The sequence below is a fragment of the Choloepus didactylus genome, chromosome 2 (genome assembly GCF_015220235.1).
Source record: "Choloepus didactylus isolate mChoDid1 chromosome 2, mChoDid1.pri, whole genome shotgun sequence".
In the NCBI taxonomy this organism is placed as follows: Eukaryota; Metazoa; Chordata; class Mammalia; order Pilosa; family Megalonychidae; genus Choloepus; species Choloepus didactylus.
The window spans coordinates 4,274,855-4,296,821 of NC_051308.1; the positions used below are offsets into that span (position 1 = coordinate 4,274,855).

At 38.5% G+C, this 21,967-nt stretch overlaps 1 protein-coding gene across 16 annotated transcripts in view; it reads right to left on the bottom strand.

Moving 5' to 3' along the window:
• SYNE1 (spectrin repeat containing nuclear envelope protein 1) overlaps positions 1-21,967 on the bottom strand; it is a 499,900-nt gene that overhangs the window by 30,667 nt on the left and 447,266 nt on the right. For 13 of the 16 annotated variants that reach the window (XM_037819664.1, XM_037819684.1, XM_037819730.1 and 10 more), the window contains 6 exons: positions 17,153-17,315; positions 9,011-9,198; positions 7,522-7,672; positions 4,685-4,867; positions 4,275-4,412; positions 2,361-2,552 (listed from right to left, as the gene is read on the bottom strand). In XM_037819664.1, the coding sequence (XP_037675592.1) occupies positions 2,361-2,552; positions 4,275-4,412; positions 4,685-4,867; positions 7,522-7,672; positions 9,011-9,198; positions 17,153-17,315 (1,015 nt within the window). Of the gene's footprint in view, positions 1-2,360; positions 2,553-4,274; positions 4,413-4,684; positions 4,868-7,521; positions 7,673-9,010; positions 9,199-17,152; positions 17,321-20,716; positions 20,783-21,967 lie in introns of those variants that run through there. The other 3 variants (XM_037819778.1, XM_037819788.1, XR_005214357.1) reach the window with 3 other exon arrangements.

The window sequence follows — 21,967 nt, forward strand, 5'->3', positions numbered from 1 at the left end:
CGGGGAGTGGGGCTGTAATTTCTAATTTTCTATCAACAACCTAATAAGAATTATCTTCTCATCAGTTTGCTTACCTATATGTATCTTATCATCCATCCATCCATTCTATGTATCTATCCATCCATCTATCTATCTATCATCTATCTAATTATCCATCTAATCTATCTACCTAATCTATTCATCCATCTAATCTATCCATCTAATCCATCTAATCTATCCATCCATCCATCCTATATATCCATCTTATCTATCTATCCATCCATCCTATCTATCCATCTATCATCTATCTATCATCTAATTATCCGCCTAATCTATCTACCTAATCTATCCATCCATCTAATCTATCCATCCAATCTATCCATCCATCTAATCCATCTAATCTATCCATCCATCCATCCTATATATCCATCTTATCTATCCATCCATCCTATCTAGCTATCCATCTATCATCTATCTATCCATCTATCTAATTATCCATCTAATCTATCTAATCTATCCATCTATCCATCTAATCCATCTAATCTATCCATCCATCCATCCTATATATCCATCTTATCTGTCTATCCATCCATCCTATCTATCCATCCTATCTACCCATTCTATCTATCCATCCATCCTATCTATCCATCCAGCCTATCTATCCATCCTATTTATCTATCTATCCATCCTATCTATCTATTTACCTATCTACCTATCTATCTATCCATCCATCCATCCATCCTATCTATCAATCATCTATCTATTTTTATTGTGGTAACATAATACACAAAATTTGCCGTTTTAACTGTTTTAAGTAAATAATTCATTGGCATTAGTTGCATTCACAATGTCATGCTACCATCACCACCATTCATTACCTACATTCTTTCAACACCCCAACAGAGACTCTGTACCCAACAAGGCATAACTTTCCATCACCCTCCCTTCACTCCTGGTTCCTGGTTACCTCTTATCTACCTTCTGTCTCTAGGGATTTGCATATTCTGTTTATTTCATATAAGTGAGATCACACAATATTTGTCCTTTTGTGTTGGCTTATTTCACTCAACTTGATGTCTTCAAGAAACATCCAGGTTGTCACATGTGTCTGAATGTCATTCTTTTATAGGCTGAATAAGTATTCCATTGTATGGATATAACACATTTACCTGCTCACTTGTTAAAATGTTTTACTGCTTAATCTACAAAAGCTCAGTTTTATCATTAGTAAAATGGAAAGAATATTAAAATCTAATTCAAAGAATTGATATAATATTAAATAAGACAATGTAAATAAAGGTAATTGTGGTGTTTGGAGCAATATGTACCCCAGGAAAAAAAAATGTTCTTAACTTAATCCATTCCTGTGGGTGTGAACCCATTGTAGGTAGGACCTTTTGATGAAGTTACTTCAGTTAAGATGTGGCCCAGCCCAATCAGGATGGATCTTAATCCTATTACTGGAGACCTTTATAAGCAGAATGAAATTCAGACAGCGAGAGAGAGTGAGCCACAGAAGGAGTGGCCAGAAGCTGAAAGTCGAAAGCACCTGGAAGAGAAGGGAGCGGCCAGGAGAGGCCGCCAAGTGCACTGCCGTGTTGCAGAGCAGCCAGGAACCAAGGACTGCAAGCAGCCAACCCCAGAGTGCCAGTTTTGGGGAAGAAAGCATCACCTTGATGACTCCTTGATTTGGTTTTTTTCCCAGCCTCAACTGTGAGCTAATAAATTCCCATTTAGTTTAAGCTGACCCACCGCAGGTATTTGCTTGAGCAGCCAGGGAAACTAAAACAGCAACCTAACTCCGTGCCTGCCACACAATGGGTACACATGGCAGATAGCAGGAACCAAAGAAAATTACCAATAAAACCTTGGCTTGCCCTTTTTACCTTAAATCAGAGATATAAAATATATTTATCACAAAAGCTACCAAATCTTCCAATGATACCATTTGATGGAATTATAGTAGCAAGGAGGGAAATAGAAGAAAAAAATTTCACCTAAACCTACTCTCATTCATTGAGAGTTTACCTTGCTCACTTCCACTTCCTCGATTCTTCCAGAAGCTTCCTTATTTTCCTTAGAAAATACAAACCAAATACTCTTCTAAGGTCTTTACATGTATTAACTCATTTGGTGCTCATAACCATCCTTCCTATAAGGTAGGTACAGTTACTAAACCTGTCTTACAGTTGAGGAAACTGAGGCAAGAGGGGCGAAGTAGCTTGCCCAAGGTTACAAAGCCAGCACATGTCAGAGCTGGGACATGAACTCAGTCAGTCTGGCTCCTGACTCTGGGCTCTTACCCGCTATACAAGCTACCTAACCCCACACAGTCAGTTCGCTTTAGATTTAAGGACAATGAGAACGTGAGCGTCACGTACCGGCAGGCGAATCAGTTTCTTGTGGTATCTCTCCACACGACCAAAGACCTCCTGGCAGTACCGGCGGAGCTCGTCCAGCTCCTCCTCGATGACAGCGGCATCCAAGGGCTCGCTCTTCTCTATCAGCTGCTCCCCCTGGGCGATTATCTGCTCAATCTTATTGTGGTTCAGTGCAATTTCTTGCTGGAAGGCCTAGGGAGCACCAACCTCATGTAATCTTTTATTGGTCACATCGATAAGTAGTGATTGTAAGGTGGAGATTTCTAGTTACATTAGAAGATCTGTTAGGGACAGTTCCATTTACCACATACAATGACAAGCCGAGAGACAACTAGAGACTCTCTAAAGTAAAACATTAAAATACTAAGCCAGGTCAGGAGTTAGAACAGGAAATGTTAGAATTCCAAGACCAGAAATGAGCATTTGGCTAATACAATTTATGACCATATATAGTGTGGGTAGAAGATTACAGGGAAAAACATTCAAATGCATCATAAAGTTCATAGCGCTGATTATCCCCTGATAAAGAGCAATAGCAATCAATACAATGCCATTGAAATCAATTTAGTGTTTTAAAGAAATATGTAGAGCATTTTAATCTTAGACTTTCCTATCACAGGGCAACCATAACTAAGAGCCACTTAAATGGCAATTAATGTCACAAATTCATCTCAGAAGATTCTTAAGTTGTTTCAGGCCATAACCAGGTAAAATTACAATGTTTTGAAAAACACAGATTTCTGGGAAGATTATTTAAACTCATTCTATATGGCTCAAAAGGATTAAATTATGACCAGTGGGGACAAGTTTCAGAAGATAAATTTTGGTTCAATACAAGGAAAAAAATCTGGAGTAGTTTCATTGTCCAGTGATGTAAAAGATGGCAAGGGAATAAGGAAGTACAAGTTCTATGATACTACCAGAGTACAAAATTGTCTACTTGGCAAACAATTCTGGTTGGAGGGTTTAAACATTGATTTGCCTGTGGGAGGACCTGGGGGCTGAGAGTAGGGGGTATGAGGTGGAAAGGAGTTGGGCAAAACAGCAGGGTTTACTATTTTATGTTTTCTTTCAACCTGAAAATCCATGAGTAAGGGTAACTTCCTTGATTTACTATATCAACTTAAAGAGATGGGAATCAAGACTGTTCTTTAAAAAAAATCCAGCAATCCATCCATCCATATCTGTCTATCAAGCAACATCATCATCTATCTAATCTTTGTCTACCTACCTACCTATCATCATTTATGTCTGTCTCCCATCATTATCTATCAATCCATTATCTGTCTATCCATATCTATCTACCTATCTATCTATCTATCTATCTATCTAATCTCTTATTCTATCTACCATCTATCTATCATCATTATCTATCTATTCAATATCTATTTACTTATTTATCTATCTAGGGGAGAAGAATGCAAAAACTACCTTGCAAATTATTCAAGTTGTTAAACCCTTTTCCCTCAAGGGAATCTTTATACGTAATGTATATCCCTTATATTTAGATTTTAGGTAGCCATCATGTTTGGTTTATATGGTGAAAAGTATAAAATGTGTCTAAAAATTAACCTGGCACCTGAGAAAATTTTTGTGGAATGAAATTCCAACATAAGAAAGAAATATTTTTGAAGTTGTTAGAAATGAATCAAAAAGGTAAAACAAAACCATAAAAAGGAAGCCTTTAAGATCCTGTAATCAAGTTAATAATTAAAAGTATATGTGTTAATGGTAGTTAACTCTGGGTGCTGCTCTTTATTTTATTTTTAATATCTTTTGTATGTTTTGAATTTTTTGGCGACCAAGAAGTACGAATTCTTTTCAAGAGTTCTTCGCCATGTCCTTCACAAAGGAATTTACAAATTCTTTCCTTTTCAGACTTTCTTAGCACTGAGAGTCCAAAAAATCTATTACCTTGAGTTGTTTTATTTTAGCTTGGACATCGCACTCAGAAAAATGTTCAATGTTGGTGAGTTGCAGATCCATCTCTGTTAGCCAGACCAGAATGCTGTCCCGTGCAGTCTCAAACTCCTCACGCTGGCCAATAAAATGCTGGATGTGAAAAGAAAACAACAGAAGTAAAACCAAAAACCTAAACCAAAACAAAAAACTCCACGAGTGTACTGAGATGGCATGGAGATTCCAGAGTTCTTCTGGAAAGTCATTTTCTCAACAAGCCACAGCACCCTGCCATCTTTTTCTCTGGCTAGCACCCCTGCCACCCCAACCTTGCAGAATCATCGAAATGGTGTCATAATATTGTGTTAGATGGCCCAGACCTGCCCTTGGGGCCTCTTAAGATACAGATGAAGAGAAAAAGGAACCTTGAGTCTGCGCAAGATGGAGGTGACCCGCTTTTGCAGGTTGTCCCATCTCTGGTTGCCTTCATGGACCATCTGCTTGAGGCTCCCTGCTGAGTCTGTGCGGTTCTCCCTGGCCAAACGGCGGTACTGCTTGTTGATGAGTTCCAGCTGGGTCAGGCTCTCGTGGACCTGCCGCTGGAAGGCCTGAGACCAGAGAGAGGCAGAGAAAGGAGATGAGGGTAGGCTCTCGGCCATGGCTCCTGGTTTCCATATTGCGGTGCCAGGGAGTACAGAAAGATCACAGAGCACAGAGCGCTGTTGCCAATGAAAGCCTACATCCGCTGGTTAAAGCAAAGGAATGTAACCACTGTGGCTTAAGGAAAGGGAGTGGATCAAACAAAAATAGGCAAGAGCACGGTGACTAGTTAGCTAGAAGTACTCATAATATAGCTTTTAAAATAATTAACACCTTGGAAACAAATTTTTTCAAGAATAATATTACAAAAATATATATGTGCGCCAAAATGAGTTTGGAGGGTTCAATATTTCTGATGTCGATACTGAAGAAATGCATCCATGATAAAAGTGTTTCTTTCTTTGAAACATAAGTAACTTCCTAAAAATCCGGAAGTTGCCTCATTCTGGTTACCACTGAGAAAAAAATGAAAACTTTCTTTTTCAGAAGGTCCTCTAAACCAAGCTCATTTTTACGAAACAATAAAAGCAATTCAGTAAAATACTAGTAACCTTACACTAAAAAGATAGGAGTCAGCTCTATTTCTTTTCTGTTGTTCCTCAAAATTATTCACAGTTTCTATAAAATGGGTTGGAGCTGGTATGCCACCTGATAGTGTCTAACTCACTTTTGAGGTCACCCTATACACAGGTCATAGTTTCTGAAGGTGAAATACTCTCTTCTCTTTCTCCCTGTTCTACAGCATAGCCCTAACATAAGAACCATTTGTCAAAAGGAAAATGAAGCTTTTTTTGATGTGTATGATTTGTGGCTGATTTTTATCCTGACATTAGACAATTTTATAATTGATTAATTGGATGGTACTCAAATAAGCCCCCAGATTCAGCTTTATTGCCTCTTCATGTTGCTTATGTGTTCCCACATTTCTGCTTCTCAAAGGGTTTTCCTTGTGAAAGCTAGGATTACGATAAGATCCTTCATCGTTAATCTAGTCTTCTATGCCATAAAGCTTCTCAAGTTATTTCCCCCAGCAAAGGAAGTTGGAAAGAGAGTTCAGCTTTTGCTGTTACTGGATGTCAGGTAGCACGTGTTTGCCCATGGGAGTGGATGGTGTGGCACCCCTGGTGGGCATCATGGCACTCCCAGAGCCACCCCACCATTCACACATTTGAATGGCTAAAGATTTTCCTCAAGCAAAATTTTGTTTCTGGACTTATTTCTGTCTCTTAAGAAAATTACCTTCAAGATTCAATCATGATGAAATTATTCATTATAGGGGTTAACTATATAGCGAATTTTTGTTATAAAAATTAGAGAGTCTAAAATAGCATCCAAAAGGATCTTATTTAATCAGCTTTGCAGTATAAGCCAATTATAAAAGGCTTTAACCTTTGTGAAGCTGAAAGTAATAAGATGCATTACAGTAGCACTCTCAGTAATATTGGTTCACATTGGGATGACCTGAAATCTACTAAAGAGTTTATTGTGGCTTTCTTCTAAGGGAAAAATCTTTTTCATAGGATTTTTTTTCTGGAATCTAGTCATATAGCTATATATAAATCCACCTATATCAGGCATCATAATAAATATTATTTATTTTACATAGTGCTCATAAATATATATGAATGTTTCATGGCTTCACTTGGCTGTCCATCTTATGACTCTTAGATTTTAAACACCACAAGAACAGAAAACAGACTTCACACTTCCCATAATAGGCCTCAGTAAATGCCTACTTAATGATTGTTGCAAGGTAAAATGCCAGCTGGTTTTGGTTGAATTTTTAGTCCTATTTTTAAACATCTTGAGAGCTTATGGCTGAGCTAGCTACTGAGACTGATTTTTGTAAGACACATGGCCCGGAAAGGTTTGCTGTCAAAATATACCTGAGTATCCATCTGCCTGTCAGTGGGAGTGTAGGGAGGTGACACCTCAAATTAAACACTGTCATCCTTAGGGTCCCTCAGGTCCTCTGTGAAAATGTGAGACAGCTGAGAAGCCCAGTTTCCTCTATTGCAGTGACAGGATGGACCCAAGATTGAGTATATGGTCCAGGAACTGAAATCAATTATCAAATGATTCATTTCACAAATATAATTATACCATTGCTATTTTTGTTTCTATATAATTGAAAGAAAGGTCTTGGTAATTCACAAATGGCACTGCTCTTTGTCTTATAATTAGAAATGGGTTTTTAATTAAAATGTCTTATTCAATTCTGCAGTCAATTCTATTTTATCTATGATTTTAAAAATATATGCTCCAATTAGGTAAAATAAATTGAGAAAACACATTTGAACAAATAGATTTTTATAGTATGGAAAAACATCACTTTTTAATCTTAGAAATGAAAGTTGTTTATGAATAATCCTGAAATTAAAAATAATGTCAAAGCTTTTTTTGGGGGAATCACAATTTCTTGTTTTCTAATAGAATTTCTCTTCTCTACTATTTTACTTGTGATTCATTATAATCTTAAATTCAAATTAAAAAACACCTTTCCCCCCTTTCTTTACCTACTTATAAAGCAATAATAAAAATGGCTACAAAATCACCACCCAGCTGTTTGAACAAATAATGTGTTAGGTTAATAGTTTATGACTTGGAATACCAACGACCAGCTGGCTACTTCAATAGCAGAATACGTGGAATTATAAATCACCTCAAATTTCTTTAGCTCTTCCTTGGCAACTGTATAGAGCACCCCAGAAGAGCTGGGGAAAGCAGCTGTCCTTTCTGAAATCTTCAGCCAATCTTCAAAACGAGAATAGTCATCCAGAAACTTCTGCCATAATCGCCATGTCTCTTCAATTCTGAGGCAGAAAATGAAAGAACAGAATACGCTTGTTTGAGACTGTTTATGCTCCAGAAGCTGGTTTGATTCCTGACACAGGATGAAGAGTGCCCAAACCAGCAACTGTTGTGCCAAACAATAACTGTGCTTTGAGCCAAATTTTACCAGAGTGTAAAAAGAGACAACTGTTTGAACTAAAATAAAACAGCTGCTTTTTTTTTTTTAAAAAAAAAAAAAAGCAAAAAATAAAAACAAAACACGTTCTATAGCCTGTAGCCCTGGACTTGGAATTAGTCAAATCGAATATTATATGCACATAATGCGGATTGTATTGGATATGTGTAAGGAAGTTTAGAAATACAACATGTTTGCAGTTTGCAATCACGCCAATGTTCCAAAGAAATAAAACTGAGGTTTGAAAATCCAAGTCCAACATCTAACACATTCTAATAAAAATCAACCCATCTTAGCAAGACATATATGAGCCTTCAAGTTTACCAGAGAACACAAGGTGTGTGTTACAGGTCATTATAATAATTTTCTAATACTTCCCCATTTTTTACCATGTTAAACTTCAAAGGGCTTAAAGATAATGTTTCTCTTTTTATTATTTCATGTTTCGTAAAAGAATATTACCTTTCCACAGCCACAAATTCTGTAATATTATACTTGTTTGGCAAGGACATATTTTTTTAAAACTTTAAAAGAACTTTTGAAATAATTTCAAAGAAAAAAATAATACAAATGCCATACAGATAACTCCAACATTCCTCCCACCCAGATACCCAGATCCGCCAACTTTTAACATTTGCCACATTTACTGTATCATTCTATCCCTCTCTCTTATATATATCTAATTATATATTTTCTAAAAATATATATTTTCTAAAAATTATATATTTTCTAAAGGTTGTATACATCATGGTCTTTGAACACTCAACGCTTTCAAGTACATTTCCTAAGAACGTGGATATTCACTTATGTAACAACCTTAAGTAGCTTTATCAAGTTTCAGAAATTTAACATTGATATAAAGCTTACAGTCTGCATTCTATTTTTTTCCCTATACCTCAATAATATCCTTTTGGTAATTTTCTCCTCCATTATTAGATCCAGGGTAAGGACTTTTTTTTTTTTTTTTTTTTTTTTTTAATTTTATGAATGCTATTTAAGCCATCAGGCCAGGCATTACCTGGCTTGTTATATTTATATCTAGCCTTCACTTTCATTCTCCCCCTAACCCAATGTAGGCGATATCAGCTTTTGGAGAGCCTATTTTTGGATACTCTAAGCCAAGGGCAAGAGTGGACCTTGAGTGCTCTGCGTGTGGTCTGCGCCCCGGGACGCCCCTGCGTACTTGAGCCGCCTCTCCATGGACATGGCGCAGATGTCCCTCCAGCGCCGGTCCAGGTTCCGGGTCGCCTGCTGGATGGATTTGCACTCGGCGTCGGTGGCGCACGCGTCGCAGTCGTGCAGCAGCACCTCGCACAGGTTGAGGACGGAGGCGACGCCCGTGCTGTGCTTCTCGATGTCCCGCTGAAGGGCCTGCAGGGAAAGCCACAGGCTTTATTCAAACACCGCCGTGTCCGGAAGAACCGAGAGCAGGGACTCGCACAGGTGCTTGCACGCCAGTGTTCGCAGCAGCATTTTTCACAACAGCCAAAAGGTGGAAGCGAAGCACGTGTCCCTCAATGGGTGAACGGATAACCAAAGCGTGGTCCATCCATTCAACGGAATGCTATTCGGCCCTAGAAAGGAAAGAAGTTCTGATGCACGCACGCGGCGACACGAAGAGACTCTGAAGACATCGTGCTGAGTAAAATGAGTCAGACACAAAGGGGAAGGTACTATATGCTTCCACTTCTATGAAATTTGTAGAATATACAGATTCATAGAGACAGAAAGCAGAGTAAACGTTACCACAGAATGGGGTAGGCGAGCAGCACGTGGGAGTTACTGCTTAACGGGTATCGAGTTTCTATTTGGGGTGATGAGAAAATTTTGGTAATGGGTGGAGGTGATGGCAGGACAACATTGTGAATGTGATTAACGCCTCTAAATTGTACACTTAAAAATGGTTAAAATGGCTGGTGGTAATGCCAGCACAAAATGGTCAATGTATTTAATATACTGAATTGCACACATATACATGAAAATAGTTAGAATGGGCAATTTGTGTGGCATGTATGTTCCCAAAATAAATTGAAAAAAACATGTTGAGTGAAATAAGCCAGACATAAAAAGACAGATTTTATACAATGTATCTAGAATAAGCAAATTCACAGAGACAGAAAGTAGAAGGGGCCAGGTAGAGAAGAAAGGGGAAGTTAAAAAAAATGGTTAAAACACGTTACCACAATAAAATAATAAATTTTTAAAAAAAGATGTTAAAAAAAATTACACGTATCCACATGAGAAGATGCTGCAACAGTATTTGTTGACTGAAAAATGGTTAGGATAAATCTTGGAAAATATTTCATTTCTTTGAATGCTGGGAGTTGCTGGAACCTCGATTACAAAATCCAACAAGTTTAAAAGTATGAGAAAATAAATCTAGTAATATTTTGGCAACATGAACTATACAAAAATATAAACTGAACAAGTGAAATAGACTAAATATTAGTAAAACATGTTTAATTACTGAAAAATTAATCTTGTCCAAGTTTCTACTTCACAGATAATCACTTCCATTCAAATCAGTCAATCAAACAATCACTCAGTAAAAGAAAAACATGGACACGTGCTAAGAGTTTGGGCTTAAGAACTGGGTTTTGAACTTCAAAGGGCTGCAATCTTGTTTGAAACAATTATGCCATAGTTAAAAGATCGGGTTTTACTATCCATCCAGCCTTTTACTTTGCTATGAGACTCCAAAGGGGGACACATTTAGGAAATGCAATGGAGTTTTGCAGGTCTAAGGATTTAATTGTATCTCACTTGCTAGTATTGTTTATAATGACTAAAGTACCAATGCACATTTATTCTACCATAACTTATTTGACTGATTTCATAAATTTTAGCACCTGTTAGAGTCAATCATATCTTAGTGGCCTTTAATACTCTGAAGTTAATTATGTCTTAATAATCTTACATCAGAAAATAGCTCAAGGGAAACACACATCTTAGTTCCAATGATGTGGAGTATATACCATTGTAAATATTGTGGCAGAAAGGAGATCTGTAGCTCTAAAATGTGCTAATGTGATATTTTATGGTGAATATTAATTTGCATGAAAAAGTAAAAATAAATATGAAATACATTTCATATATAACCAGGACATATTTTCCTGGAATGCACATAATATGAAATGAGACAGACATCCCACAAAAGAAAGTACACAAATGCTATGTTTGCAAGACCAGAATATATATAGAGAGGAGCCCTTAATTTCTTTATCTTAAACTGTAGTAGCAATTTGGGGTTTGAATCAGAAGTCAAGAAAACTTTTGTGATAATTTTAAAAATCAATCAATTATTGGTACTCTTTTTAGGTGTGATAAAATATTGTGATTTTGTTTTGTAGGAAGAATCCTTATATTTTAGAGATATGAATTAAAATGTTTATAAATGATGTCTGAGATTTGCTACCAAATAATATAGGATGGTGGGAAATTTGTAGGGTACAGGTCGGGAAAGACTGGCCTTAAATGTGGCTGCTAATCATCGAAGCCATTAAGATTAGTATTTGGGGGTTTATTATACAATTAATTATGAATTATTTTAAATTTTCCATAATAAAAAGCTAAAAAAAAAACAGTTGATAAAAATTCTCTATCTGAATTTATGGTGCAAATAAATCTTAGAAACAATTTCTCCATCTTGCCTTTATACAAATCATACTTAATTTTAGAAAAGTTGAATTTATATATATAGCAATGTAAGTTTTCCAAGAACATCAAGCTTTTGCTTTTACTGCAAAGGTCCTTTAAGAATCTCAATTTAGTTAGGCATTAAGAGAAGATTTGGAATAATTCAAAATAAATGAAACTTGGAATAACATATATCAATAGCAAGAGCTATAATTTCTAGGAATCATATTATGTGTTTGTTTTAGGAGGAAAAGGTCTGGCAGAGATGATGGAGGCTCTTAGTGGGAATGGAGAAAACCAGGAAAAGGAAGACGTTTGTAAATAAACTCCAATGCCACTGCTCACTAATGACTGCATACCTGATGGTCAACTCATGGTCTATCTATGTTCTCTCAGAACTCAGATCTCCCTGAGTGTCCTAGGTTTATAGGGTTCTTTCACCGATGGGATCAATCTATTCAATTTAAGAAGTTCTGTGGTGATTGATGTTGTTGTTGTGGCACTTTACTGTTTCTGGAAGCTCCTTACACTTGTTGCTCCTCACACTCTTGTCATAACTCTTACAAACCAAATGATAGCCTCCATTCTAAATTGTTGCTTCTACTTGGTTATTGGCTTTGTGGTTGGGTGAATTATGTACCCCACAACCACATGTTCTTCTTCTTAATCCACTTCTCTGTAGGTATGAATCCATTATCAATAGAACTTCTTGAAGATGTTATTTCTAATTAAAGTGTGGCTCAATTGAATGAGAGTGGTTTTAACTCGTATTACTGCAGGACATTAAAAGAGGATCTGGAAGTACAGAAGCGAGAAGAGAGAGGACATTGTCATGAAATGGGAAGCAAAGATTCAAGCCAGAGAACCCCAGGGATTGCCGACAGCCAGCAACAGAAGGCTATGGTCTTCAGGGAGGAAGCAAACCTTGCTGATCTGATTTTGAACTTCTAGCTTCTGTTACTATGAGCCAATAAGTTCCTGCTTAAACAACCCAATGTGTGGTAGCTGTGATAGCAACTCAGCAAACTAAGTTTCAGAAACCAGATATTTGAGAATGTCAAAATGGTCTAAACCAGGGATAGCAAACAGATTTCAGCTCCTATGATAACTGCATTTGACTGGTACTGGTCACTCATCCAGTTGAGAAGAATACTGTGGTTGCATCAGGTTGCAGTGGGAAAGAATGCATCTTGGTTAGTGGGGTCTGGGAAAAGGGCAGATTGCATACTGTAGCTTTTCACCCTGGTCTAGGGAGAGAAAGCACATCCTGAGTATTCATCTCGTAAGAAGAGAAATAGTTATTGCTAATACTTCTAGGAAATGAACACATGCTTCATGAGGGGCAAGACTCTGACTTCACTGTCATTAATATGTATGTGAACAAGCATGTCTGCGAGGGAGGGAATTTAATGAACTATAAGTATCATGGTTTAAGTTCTCTAAGTTCTGTATCATGTAATGCATCCTCACTATCAGCACCTTCCTTGGTGAGCAATTTCAAATGTAGGGCAGAAATAGAGAGTTTATAAATATTTACAAGGCATTGAATTTCCCCAGAGTCCTAAAATGTGATGTCTTAATATGAACTCCATAGAATATAAATCCCTAATATATTCTATTGCAGTTTTAACTCAGTTCACTCCAAGAAATCTTACCAGTTCCATTCATTTTATTACATGCCCTAATTAGTATAGTCCTTAGTGTGTATTCCTTTTCTTTGGCACAATTCTTGAATTTGTCCAGCTTTTCTCTTGTTCTAATGATAATTCCTCAACTTACTCAGATAGCTGAGATTTATAGTCTTGATTTCTCTTCCTCTTATTTTCCTCCTGAACACAATGTTTCAATATTTTCTATAAAAACACTAGCTGATTGTTGAATGTAATAACTGTACCTGTGATTACTTTTTGGAGATTTTATAGATTAGGCATCAGAAGATAAAGTCTTCCAAGTACATTTCTATTTCAGTAAACAGTCTTTCTAAGTCTCTCAGATAAACTCTTTCATTTACAAGGAAGAGATTATCACAATGGAATGCTGGTCTAAAAATATAAAATAAAGTATTATGAGTTGAACTCATATCTGCTCAAAGAGAAAAGTAAAGACAGAGAAAGTTATGAGGTCTTAAAGAAAAGGATATACAGTTAGAAGAAGTGTTAGGCTCCTGAACATAATCTATGTGTTTTAAGAAGTTACAGCATTTTGATGTATTTTTTTTTCAAAACACGTAAAAATTCTTGTTAAAATGAATATCTGAAATAGCAAACCTAATGGTGAGCATTTTTATAGTATATACAAGTTCCCTAACACAGTTAAGGACGCCAGTCTCAGCTTTAGCCTCAAAGGGTAATGTGGTCTTGAATGACCACATGGAGTCTCTGAATTTATTCTTTGTTATAACAGAGAAATCAGACAAAAAGTTTTCTAAGGTCATTTCAAATCTACATGCAGTTCTGTCCAATGAAGTCTATAGTAACTAACTTCCACAAAATAAACTAGGAAGTCTACAAAAATAGAATCTGAGGGCTAAAATGGTTCATTCTTTTGAGCAAGATCAAAAGTGGTGGGGTCAGGATTTGAACCCAGACAGCCCTTACTTTCACCATTGGTATATAGCTTTTTAAAGCTTTAAGTTAAAATTTAACTAAAAAGTAACAAAACAAAACAAACAGCAAAAACAAAAAACCCACTACAAATTACAACTGCCCCGTAGGTTTGAAATTATTTCAAAATAAAAAGTTTAGAGGGAAAAAATACTACAAGGCTTCTAACAAAAGCAGTCTTTTCCACCCTCAATTTCCTCCTCCTAGAAGCAACCGTTTCCTTCTCTTTTAGCTCTTTCATGCTGGTGTCATTTCTATGTTTCTAAGTAAAATGTTTATTCTGCTATTTCTTGATTTTTCAACTTTAGATATTATCAACACTTACTATAGTAGCAAAGGATTTATTCCTTCCATAAGGTTCAATGGGCTCCAAATAACAGCACAGATTACAGCTACAGCAAAGTCCACCGGTTGTGTGATGGTGGCCATTTAATACTTTTCGCATCTGAGTAACCTAACATACTACAGTTATATTTATTTTCTAGTACAATTTTTTTTTTGTTTTTCTGGAATTCATAATTCTTTCTCTTTTTAAAATCAATAGTGTTTGCTTCTACTCTCACTCTGTGGAACTAATAAAATTCCTTCCAGGATAGCTAAGCCCATGGGGTAGTCTAGTTGAACTGTTCTCCTTCTTGGAGACACCTTGCCAAGGGCATTTGAGCCTGTTTTCCAGTCTAGACATGTGCTCTGGGCTGCAGGATATCTGTCTTCTGGGGCTCCCCTTTACCACCATCCTGGGAACTCCCTTTGCTTTCTGCTGGGTTGGATATTATTTTTTGCCTCTGTCTTGTTTTGTTTTGTGCAGCAGAGCTTCCTGAGAATGGGGGCAAGGGAAGTATTTAAATGTTTTGTATACATAAAAGCAGGATATAAAATTCCAAATTCTAAATAACATTTTCTAAGATTTTTGAAGGCATTGTGTCATCGCCTTCTTGCTTCCAGCATTGTTTTCTAGAAGTTGCATGTTTTTCACTCTGAAAACCTTAAAGTTATCTTTATCCCTGTGTTCTACGATTTCATAATGTAGTAACTTGGAATGATTTTGCTTTTTTAAAAATTTTCTTGGGACCTTGTAACCTGGACGTGTATGCCTCTCAGTTTAGGATTTTTTTTTTAAAAACTACCTAACTACTTTGATAATTTCCTCCACTCCATTTTCTTTAATCTTTCTTTTTTGGGGTTGTATTGAATAACCGAACTGGATTTTGGACCTCCTGCATTATACTTTTCTCTCCTACTTTTCAAATCTTTATCTTTTTGTTTTACTTTGTAGGAGATATTTTCAATTCTAAAAGTTCCTTTTTTTAAAAAAAAAAAAAAAAAGCACCCTATTCTTTTATGAATGCACAATCATGTCTTATTTCTGAATTTTTTTTTGAGTTTTCTTCCTCTTTCTACAATATGCTTCCCCTGATTTCTGATTTCTCTTCAACTCTTACTTATTTATTTATTTTTACCCCTTTGTTCTTTTCTTTCATGGGAGATTTTTGCTTATTCATTCATATTTGAGAATGAGTCTGCTTTTGTAAACTGTGCATGCATTCCAAGGCATGTCAACCAGGAGGCTGCAGGGGAGCTGGGTTGGTGTTGGGTCTTTTGTGATGTCTCCTCAAATATTACCACCTGAACTTCTTTTCTCTGGCGGGTCAGTTTCTCCAAAGTAGACTCCTCCAATCTCCTGCCTGAGGGTACAAGCCTGGCTGGCAATTTTACAGAAAACACCTGGGAAAGTGGGGTAAGACTCAAATCATTTCTCACCATATTTCACTTAATCTCCCTGTTTTCAATATAGTAGCTCCAGATTTGCTGTGTCCCGCATATGAAACCCAAAGTCCTCTGGTTTACCTTCTCTGGAGATAATCCTTTGGCCTTCTACTAGAGTGAAACAAGTAGAGCTCCCTGGACACCTGGGCTTGGGAGGGGATCTGAGGTTCTAACCACTCTTTATTTAGATTTCCAAGAAGTCTTCCATTCCACAGCCCTACAGACAACAACCTACCTGTCAGTGTACTTGATATCTCCAATACCTGAGCCTGCTTGGAGTTCTGTGGCACCAATCAGCTTTTTCTGCCCTCCATTCTGCTCAAGCATCCCTTCTCATCTATCCAATTTCTATCTTGCAATATTACATTGATGTCTATTATCTCTAACATGTTCTCTCCTGTTCTCTTTGCCATCATGGCTTTTTACCACTTTTCCTCCTTTATTCTACTTATAGTGGGGTTTTACTGGTGAGTACAGCTATAAATGCATAAGATCAATTTCCTGTTATTTCACCAGGTATCTGCTATTCTCTTTTGATGTTCTGACATTTACTAAACAATATGGTCTTGTCACTTTAGACATCAACATCATTTGGGAGAGCTGGAGGCCAAAAATGACCCACACACTTCAGTGAGCAGAACTTCAAGTATCAGGTAGTTGATCAGAGGAATTTCTAGTAAAATAAATCTTACAAAAATTTAAAAAGTCACAACAGTTTTTTTGTTAATGGAGTGCTAATTTAAATGCTAAAAACAAAATGAAACACCCAACAACCATTGGTTTAAATAGTCTACAAAATAAACCATTGGTTTAAATAGTCTACAAAATAAAGATAAGTAACTGAGCTACTTCTTTCATGGGATTTTAAAAACAGGTGCTGTTTATATCTTATAAAATTTCATGATTTTTAAGTTAAGCAACTTGGCTATAATGGCCTTAAGTGGTAGATGCAATCAGAGTCTGGATGGAATTTTCAAGGGCTATCTAAAGTCTGTGACCCACAAAGAAATAAACAAAAATGTCAGCACTGTTTTGGGTACATTAGTGGAGCTCAACCTTCCCTACCGTTCTACAGTGGCTTCTTGATGGGCCAAGGACACTAACCCTATGTTGGCGCCAGCATCTTCTCACAGGTCAACTTCTCTGTGGTGACGCGGGACCTGCTTGCCCCCAGCACATGCTAAGGCTGCCCCTTCCTTGACTTCCCCCACCTCGACCTTCCACCCTGGTCACCACCTCACACCCACCCCTCAATCCTAGCCAGGAGGACAGGCCTTCCGGGGCCTGTGAACTCTTCCTCAAGTGTTTTTAAGTTTTACCTGCTGCTCGTTAAGCTTTCTCTGTATTTCTGCGGAGTCACAGGAATCGTAGACAATTGGCTTGGCCAGCTCTGACTCAATGTGAGCGAGCCAGCTCCTCAGGCTGCTCATGTTCTTATCCAGCTGCTGGACCGCAACCAGGGTCTCCTTCAGCTTCTTTACCCTGGGGACAAAGAAGGTGAGACATCCAGCTTCAATGAGACTGTAAAGGAGAAGTTAGGATTCAAGGGCTGCTGCTGATTACTGGACCATTATAATAGACACTCCTTTTTACTTTCTGGTATATTAGAGCAGACAGAGGGAAACAACTGAGCTCTCTGAACTGTAATCCAGCTGCCTTGATCTCTGATGATTGTATAGCCTTTATTTTGCGCCCTTGTGATTATAAAACCTTTGTGACTAACCTCCACTTATACCCATTTTATTAGGTTTTATGTCAGTCTTATGATCAATAAAGACAGCCCCTAATATTTATTAATGAAGGGTCTTGGGTCAGCCTGGAACTAACCCACCCCAAGTCTAAAGTTATCTTGATAACTGCAGCTGGATCTAACCAAAACGGGCCCGCCTGACTTGTGCAGTAGCTTACACTTTAACCTACAAGTCATCCATACCTCATCATAATACTAAAAATCACACCCATCACCATATTAAGATTGCCATTTTCTTACAAATATTCTGTAACTAAGCATGTAGCTGATCTGTGCTTGCTCAATAATTAAATCACCTCTAATTACATCATCTTGAGCCATTGTACTTATTATCCCAAAATCTGCCCATCTTCTGATGCTATAAAACTATCAGAATTATTGCAGTTCGAGGAGACAGATTTTGGGCTGATAGGCCATCTGTTCTCCTGTGTCACGCCTAGCAATAAAACTCTTTCTCTCTTTGAAACCCTGGTGTCTCAGAAATTGGTCATTTGAGCACATGAGGCAAAGAATCTATTGCTTTGGTCCAATAACAAGACCCCACTCATGTTGCCCTCATGCCTAAAAGATGAGCACTGGGTCTAAAAACAAACTGCCCTGGTCCATCCTGGCTCAGCCACTTAAAGGCTGTGTGACTTCGGGTAGGTCACACAACTTCCCTGTGCCACTGCTTCCTCACCTATAAAATGGAGATCAAGTGAGAGTCTTCATGAAACTTAATTGAGTTGGGTTAGGTAGAGTACATGGAAATAGTCATTAAAGACTAGCTTTTGTTATACTCCACACAAAGCTATAATGACATACCAATGTCAGAACCTCATGGTTATCATAACAAAATTGTATTTCCACAAATAACTTAACTTATACCTCTTATGAGGAGTACTTGAAAGATAAAATATGTTAATTTTTCCAAATCACTGTCAATAAACATATTCAAATACCCACAGTTCCGATATAACTCAAACATAATTTCAGCCTGGGCAGGATTTAATTCAGCATCCTTGTGGCAGAAGCTTATTAAAAGAAGAAAGTACATTTAAGATAACCTAGCAGTAAGTTGTCACATGTGCTTAAACACTCAGAGTTTTAACTAAGCACCTGCTAGATTACAAACGACAGGGAAGATATAGGGTCTACAACTATCCTGCCTCCCACCCTGATAGCACAGTACTCTCTAAATAGAATATTTTTAACAAAGTTTTCCAATTCTTTCTAGGAAGGAGGAGAAACCAATTTCTTTAAGACTGTCATTTATCCAACACTTGGGTGGGAATACCTTACATGAAAGATGCCAGGAAGACAAAGATAAATAAGACTTGATTCATTTCCTCATGGAATGCACAATCTGATTGGAAATCTGGGCTCATAAACAATGAAATATAATTCAATTTGGTGAGAACTAAACCAAAGAAATGAACCAAGTCTCTGGTTGATATGAAAGAAGTGATCACTTCTGTCTGGCCACATTCAGGCAATACTTCATTCATCTGTTCTCCATTTGTTCACTTCTTTCCTCATCCTACAGACATTTATTGTGCTAGGTAGACATTGTAGACTTGGTGACGTCTAAGGCACCAAGCCTGCCATTGGGACCTTAGACGCTAATGAAAGAGGTGAAATGAGGAGATGACATTTGAGCTGTGGCTTGAATTTTCAGTCTAGGAAACAGAAAGAAGATAAGCAGGGATTTTAAAGGTAAAAAAAAAAAAAAAAAAAGATGTGGTAGTGCTAGACAGAGGTGGGGAAGTGAGGATGAGGACAGAAGCAGAGAGCTATTAAGTGGTGAGAGATAAGACTGATGTATGGACAGAAACAAGATTACCAAGATCCTCTAGTGACATGATAATGAGTTTGTATGCCACTTTAAAGATAAATGGGAACACTGCCAAAATGGATTTAGCAGAGTTCTGATTTTGCATATGTAAGTTTGAAGTGGGGATGTTGTGGGGACCCATTCAGGAAGCAAAATGGAATAGTTCAAGCGATTTACATCAAAAGCCTGCATTTGGGAAATGGTGGGAATAGAGGTGGGGACCGGATTGCTAAATTCATGAATTGAGGCAGAAGGAGCTAAATGATGAGTTTTCTAATAGGGTGGCTAGAGGCACAAGACTGCCTTAGAATATGGAGGAAGAAGATTAGGAGTACATTTAAGTGTGGGTATGACAAGTCGGAGAGACCAGGTGGAAATGTGCAGTAGCTGGATGGAAATGACATTCTCAGGTCCAGAAGAGAGGAAGGAGTTCTTAGCATGGCTTGAGATGTTATTGATATAGAGCTGAAGCCCCCTGAGATCCAGTGAATGAGTTCATCCTGTTAAGGGGTAGTCTAAGAAGAATGAATATTTAAAAGCTGGTAAAAAAGAAGCAGTTGCAGACTAAGAAAAAATAATCAGAACTGTGATAGGCTGAATTATGTACCACAATTTAGAAATGCTCTTAATCTTAATCCATGTCCCTGAGGGTGTGAAACCACTGTAGACAGGACCTCCAGAAGATGTTACTTTTAATTAAGTTGTGACCCACCCTCATTCAGGTTAGGTCTTAATCCAGAAATGAAGAGAAAGCCACAGGGAGAGGCCAAAAGCCAGAAGTTGCGGAAACCCAAAGCTCAGGGAGAGAGGAGAATAATTTCCACATGACAGGAAAGCCAAGGAGCTCCAACGGTTGCTGGCTGCCAGAGCTATAACACTACAACCTTCGGAGAAAAATCAAGCTTTGCTGATATCTTGATTTTGGACTTCTCCTAGCCTCAAAACCATGAAACAATAAAATCCCATTGTTTAAGTCGACCCATTGTGTGGTATTTGTGATAGCAGCTCAGACAAACCAAGATAAGAAAGGAAGACGGAGAACCAAAAAAGTATAGCACAGAACTAAAGGCAGGAAAAGAGTTTCAAGAAGGAAGTGTTGGGAAGGTGTGACCTGAAGGCCCAACTGCTTTAGACTCACCTGGTTCACCTCACATAAATGCAGACTCCTAGACCTCAATCTGATCCTACTGAATCAGAACCTCTGGGATGTGACCAGGGAACTTCTTTTTTCCCAAGCATTTTAGGTGATTCTTATACATACTCAAGCTTGGAAACCACTGCTCTACACTCTCAAAGCCAGAGCAGAGTAGTATGATATACCTGGATGGAGGACCCATGATCTTGCAGTTTGAACAGCACTGTTGACCTTGACTAGTTCATCAAAGTCTGTGGGAATGGAAAACAGAGCACAGTGGGCTAAGAAATACATTTATGGTAAGGAAGGACAGTTAATTAATTTAAGAGAGTTGGCAATGGAGGTAGGTAAACATGGCATGGAAGATAGGAATGATCTGGCTCTAAAGAAAAGCTGGTTTTGTGTTTGCTTGTTTGTTTAATGGAGTTTAATATTTGGAATAGACTTAAAATGTTTTTAGGCAGAGAGAAAAGAACCCAGGAGGAAGAAGCCAAAGACAGAAGAAAAAGGAGGGGAGAAATTAAAGGGGAATATGGTTGATGGAGCAAGGAGAGGCAGAGGAGGCCGAGGCCAAAGGGTCAAGAGCAGGCATAGATAAACTAGCTTTGAAAAGGAGTTTTTGTGGTTGGGCAGGGTGTGTAGCCAGGTGCGGGACACTGATTACGTGCTTCAACTTGGCGGGCCTGGGCTGGGGGACCTGATCAGCCCCTGGGGAGGGTGGTGGGCACGGGCGACAGCGCCCTCCGCAGCCCCCCGGGCCTGGGAAAGTGAGGCCGGAGGCAGGCCCCATTTCCTCACCCAAAATACCACTGTTAGGGGAGGCTTGCCGGAGGGAACCGCCTTTTCCCCACCCCCTTATCTTGCCCGGACACTCCCCGTTGCCAGTGCAACTCCCATCACCACCAGTGCGCATACATTGTTGCCAGACACCGTTACCGGAGCAACTCTCGCCCCTTTTCAATCAACCTCCGCGCCCTCTCAGAACCAATCCAAGCCTTTAACCTCTACAGCTACCCCGCCCTCTAAACGCCCAATATAAGCTTGTACTCTCCCCTAATAAACTCTCTTGACTTCTTCACCCTAAAAGAACCGTGTCCCGCCTGTTCCTTTCTCGCCGCCCTCCATACTTTGCACGCCTACGCCGGGGACCGGGCCCAGTCCCCCGCCTCGCCCTCGCCTCCGGGAAAGAGCCCCCGCCGCCGGTACCCTCCAAGCAATCCTGAGAGCCTAGGATTTGACAACCGGCCGCCACCTCCCCCCCCCCCAGACGAGTCAACTGCGACCGCAGCCAGGGTATGGGGGGGAGGGAGGTAGTATTTCTTAACTCCAGTATAATCAAGTAATAGCAGCAAAAATCTAACATTGAGTCCCCACTGAAGGCTGGACATAGCCAGTGTACATAGATAGTTAAAAAAAGAAAGGCCATGGTGATGATA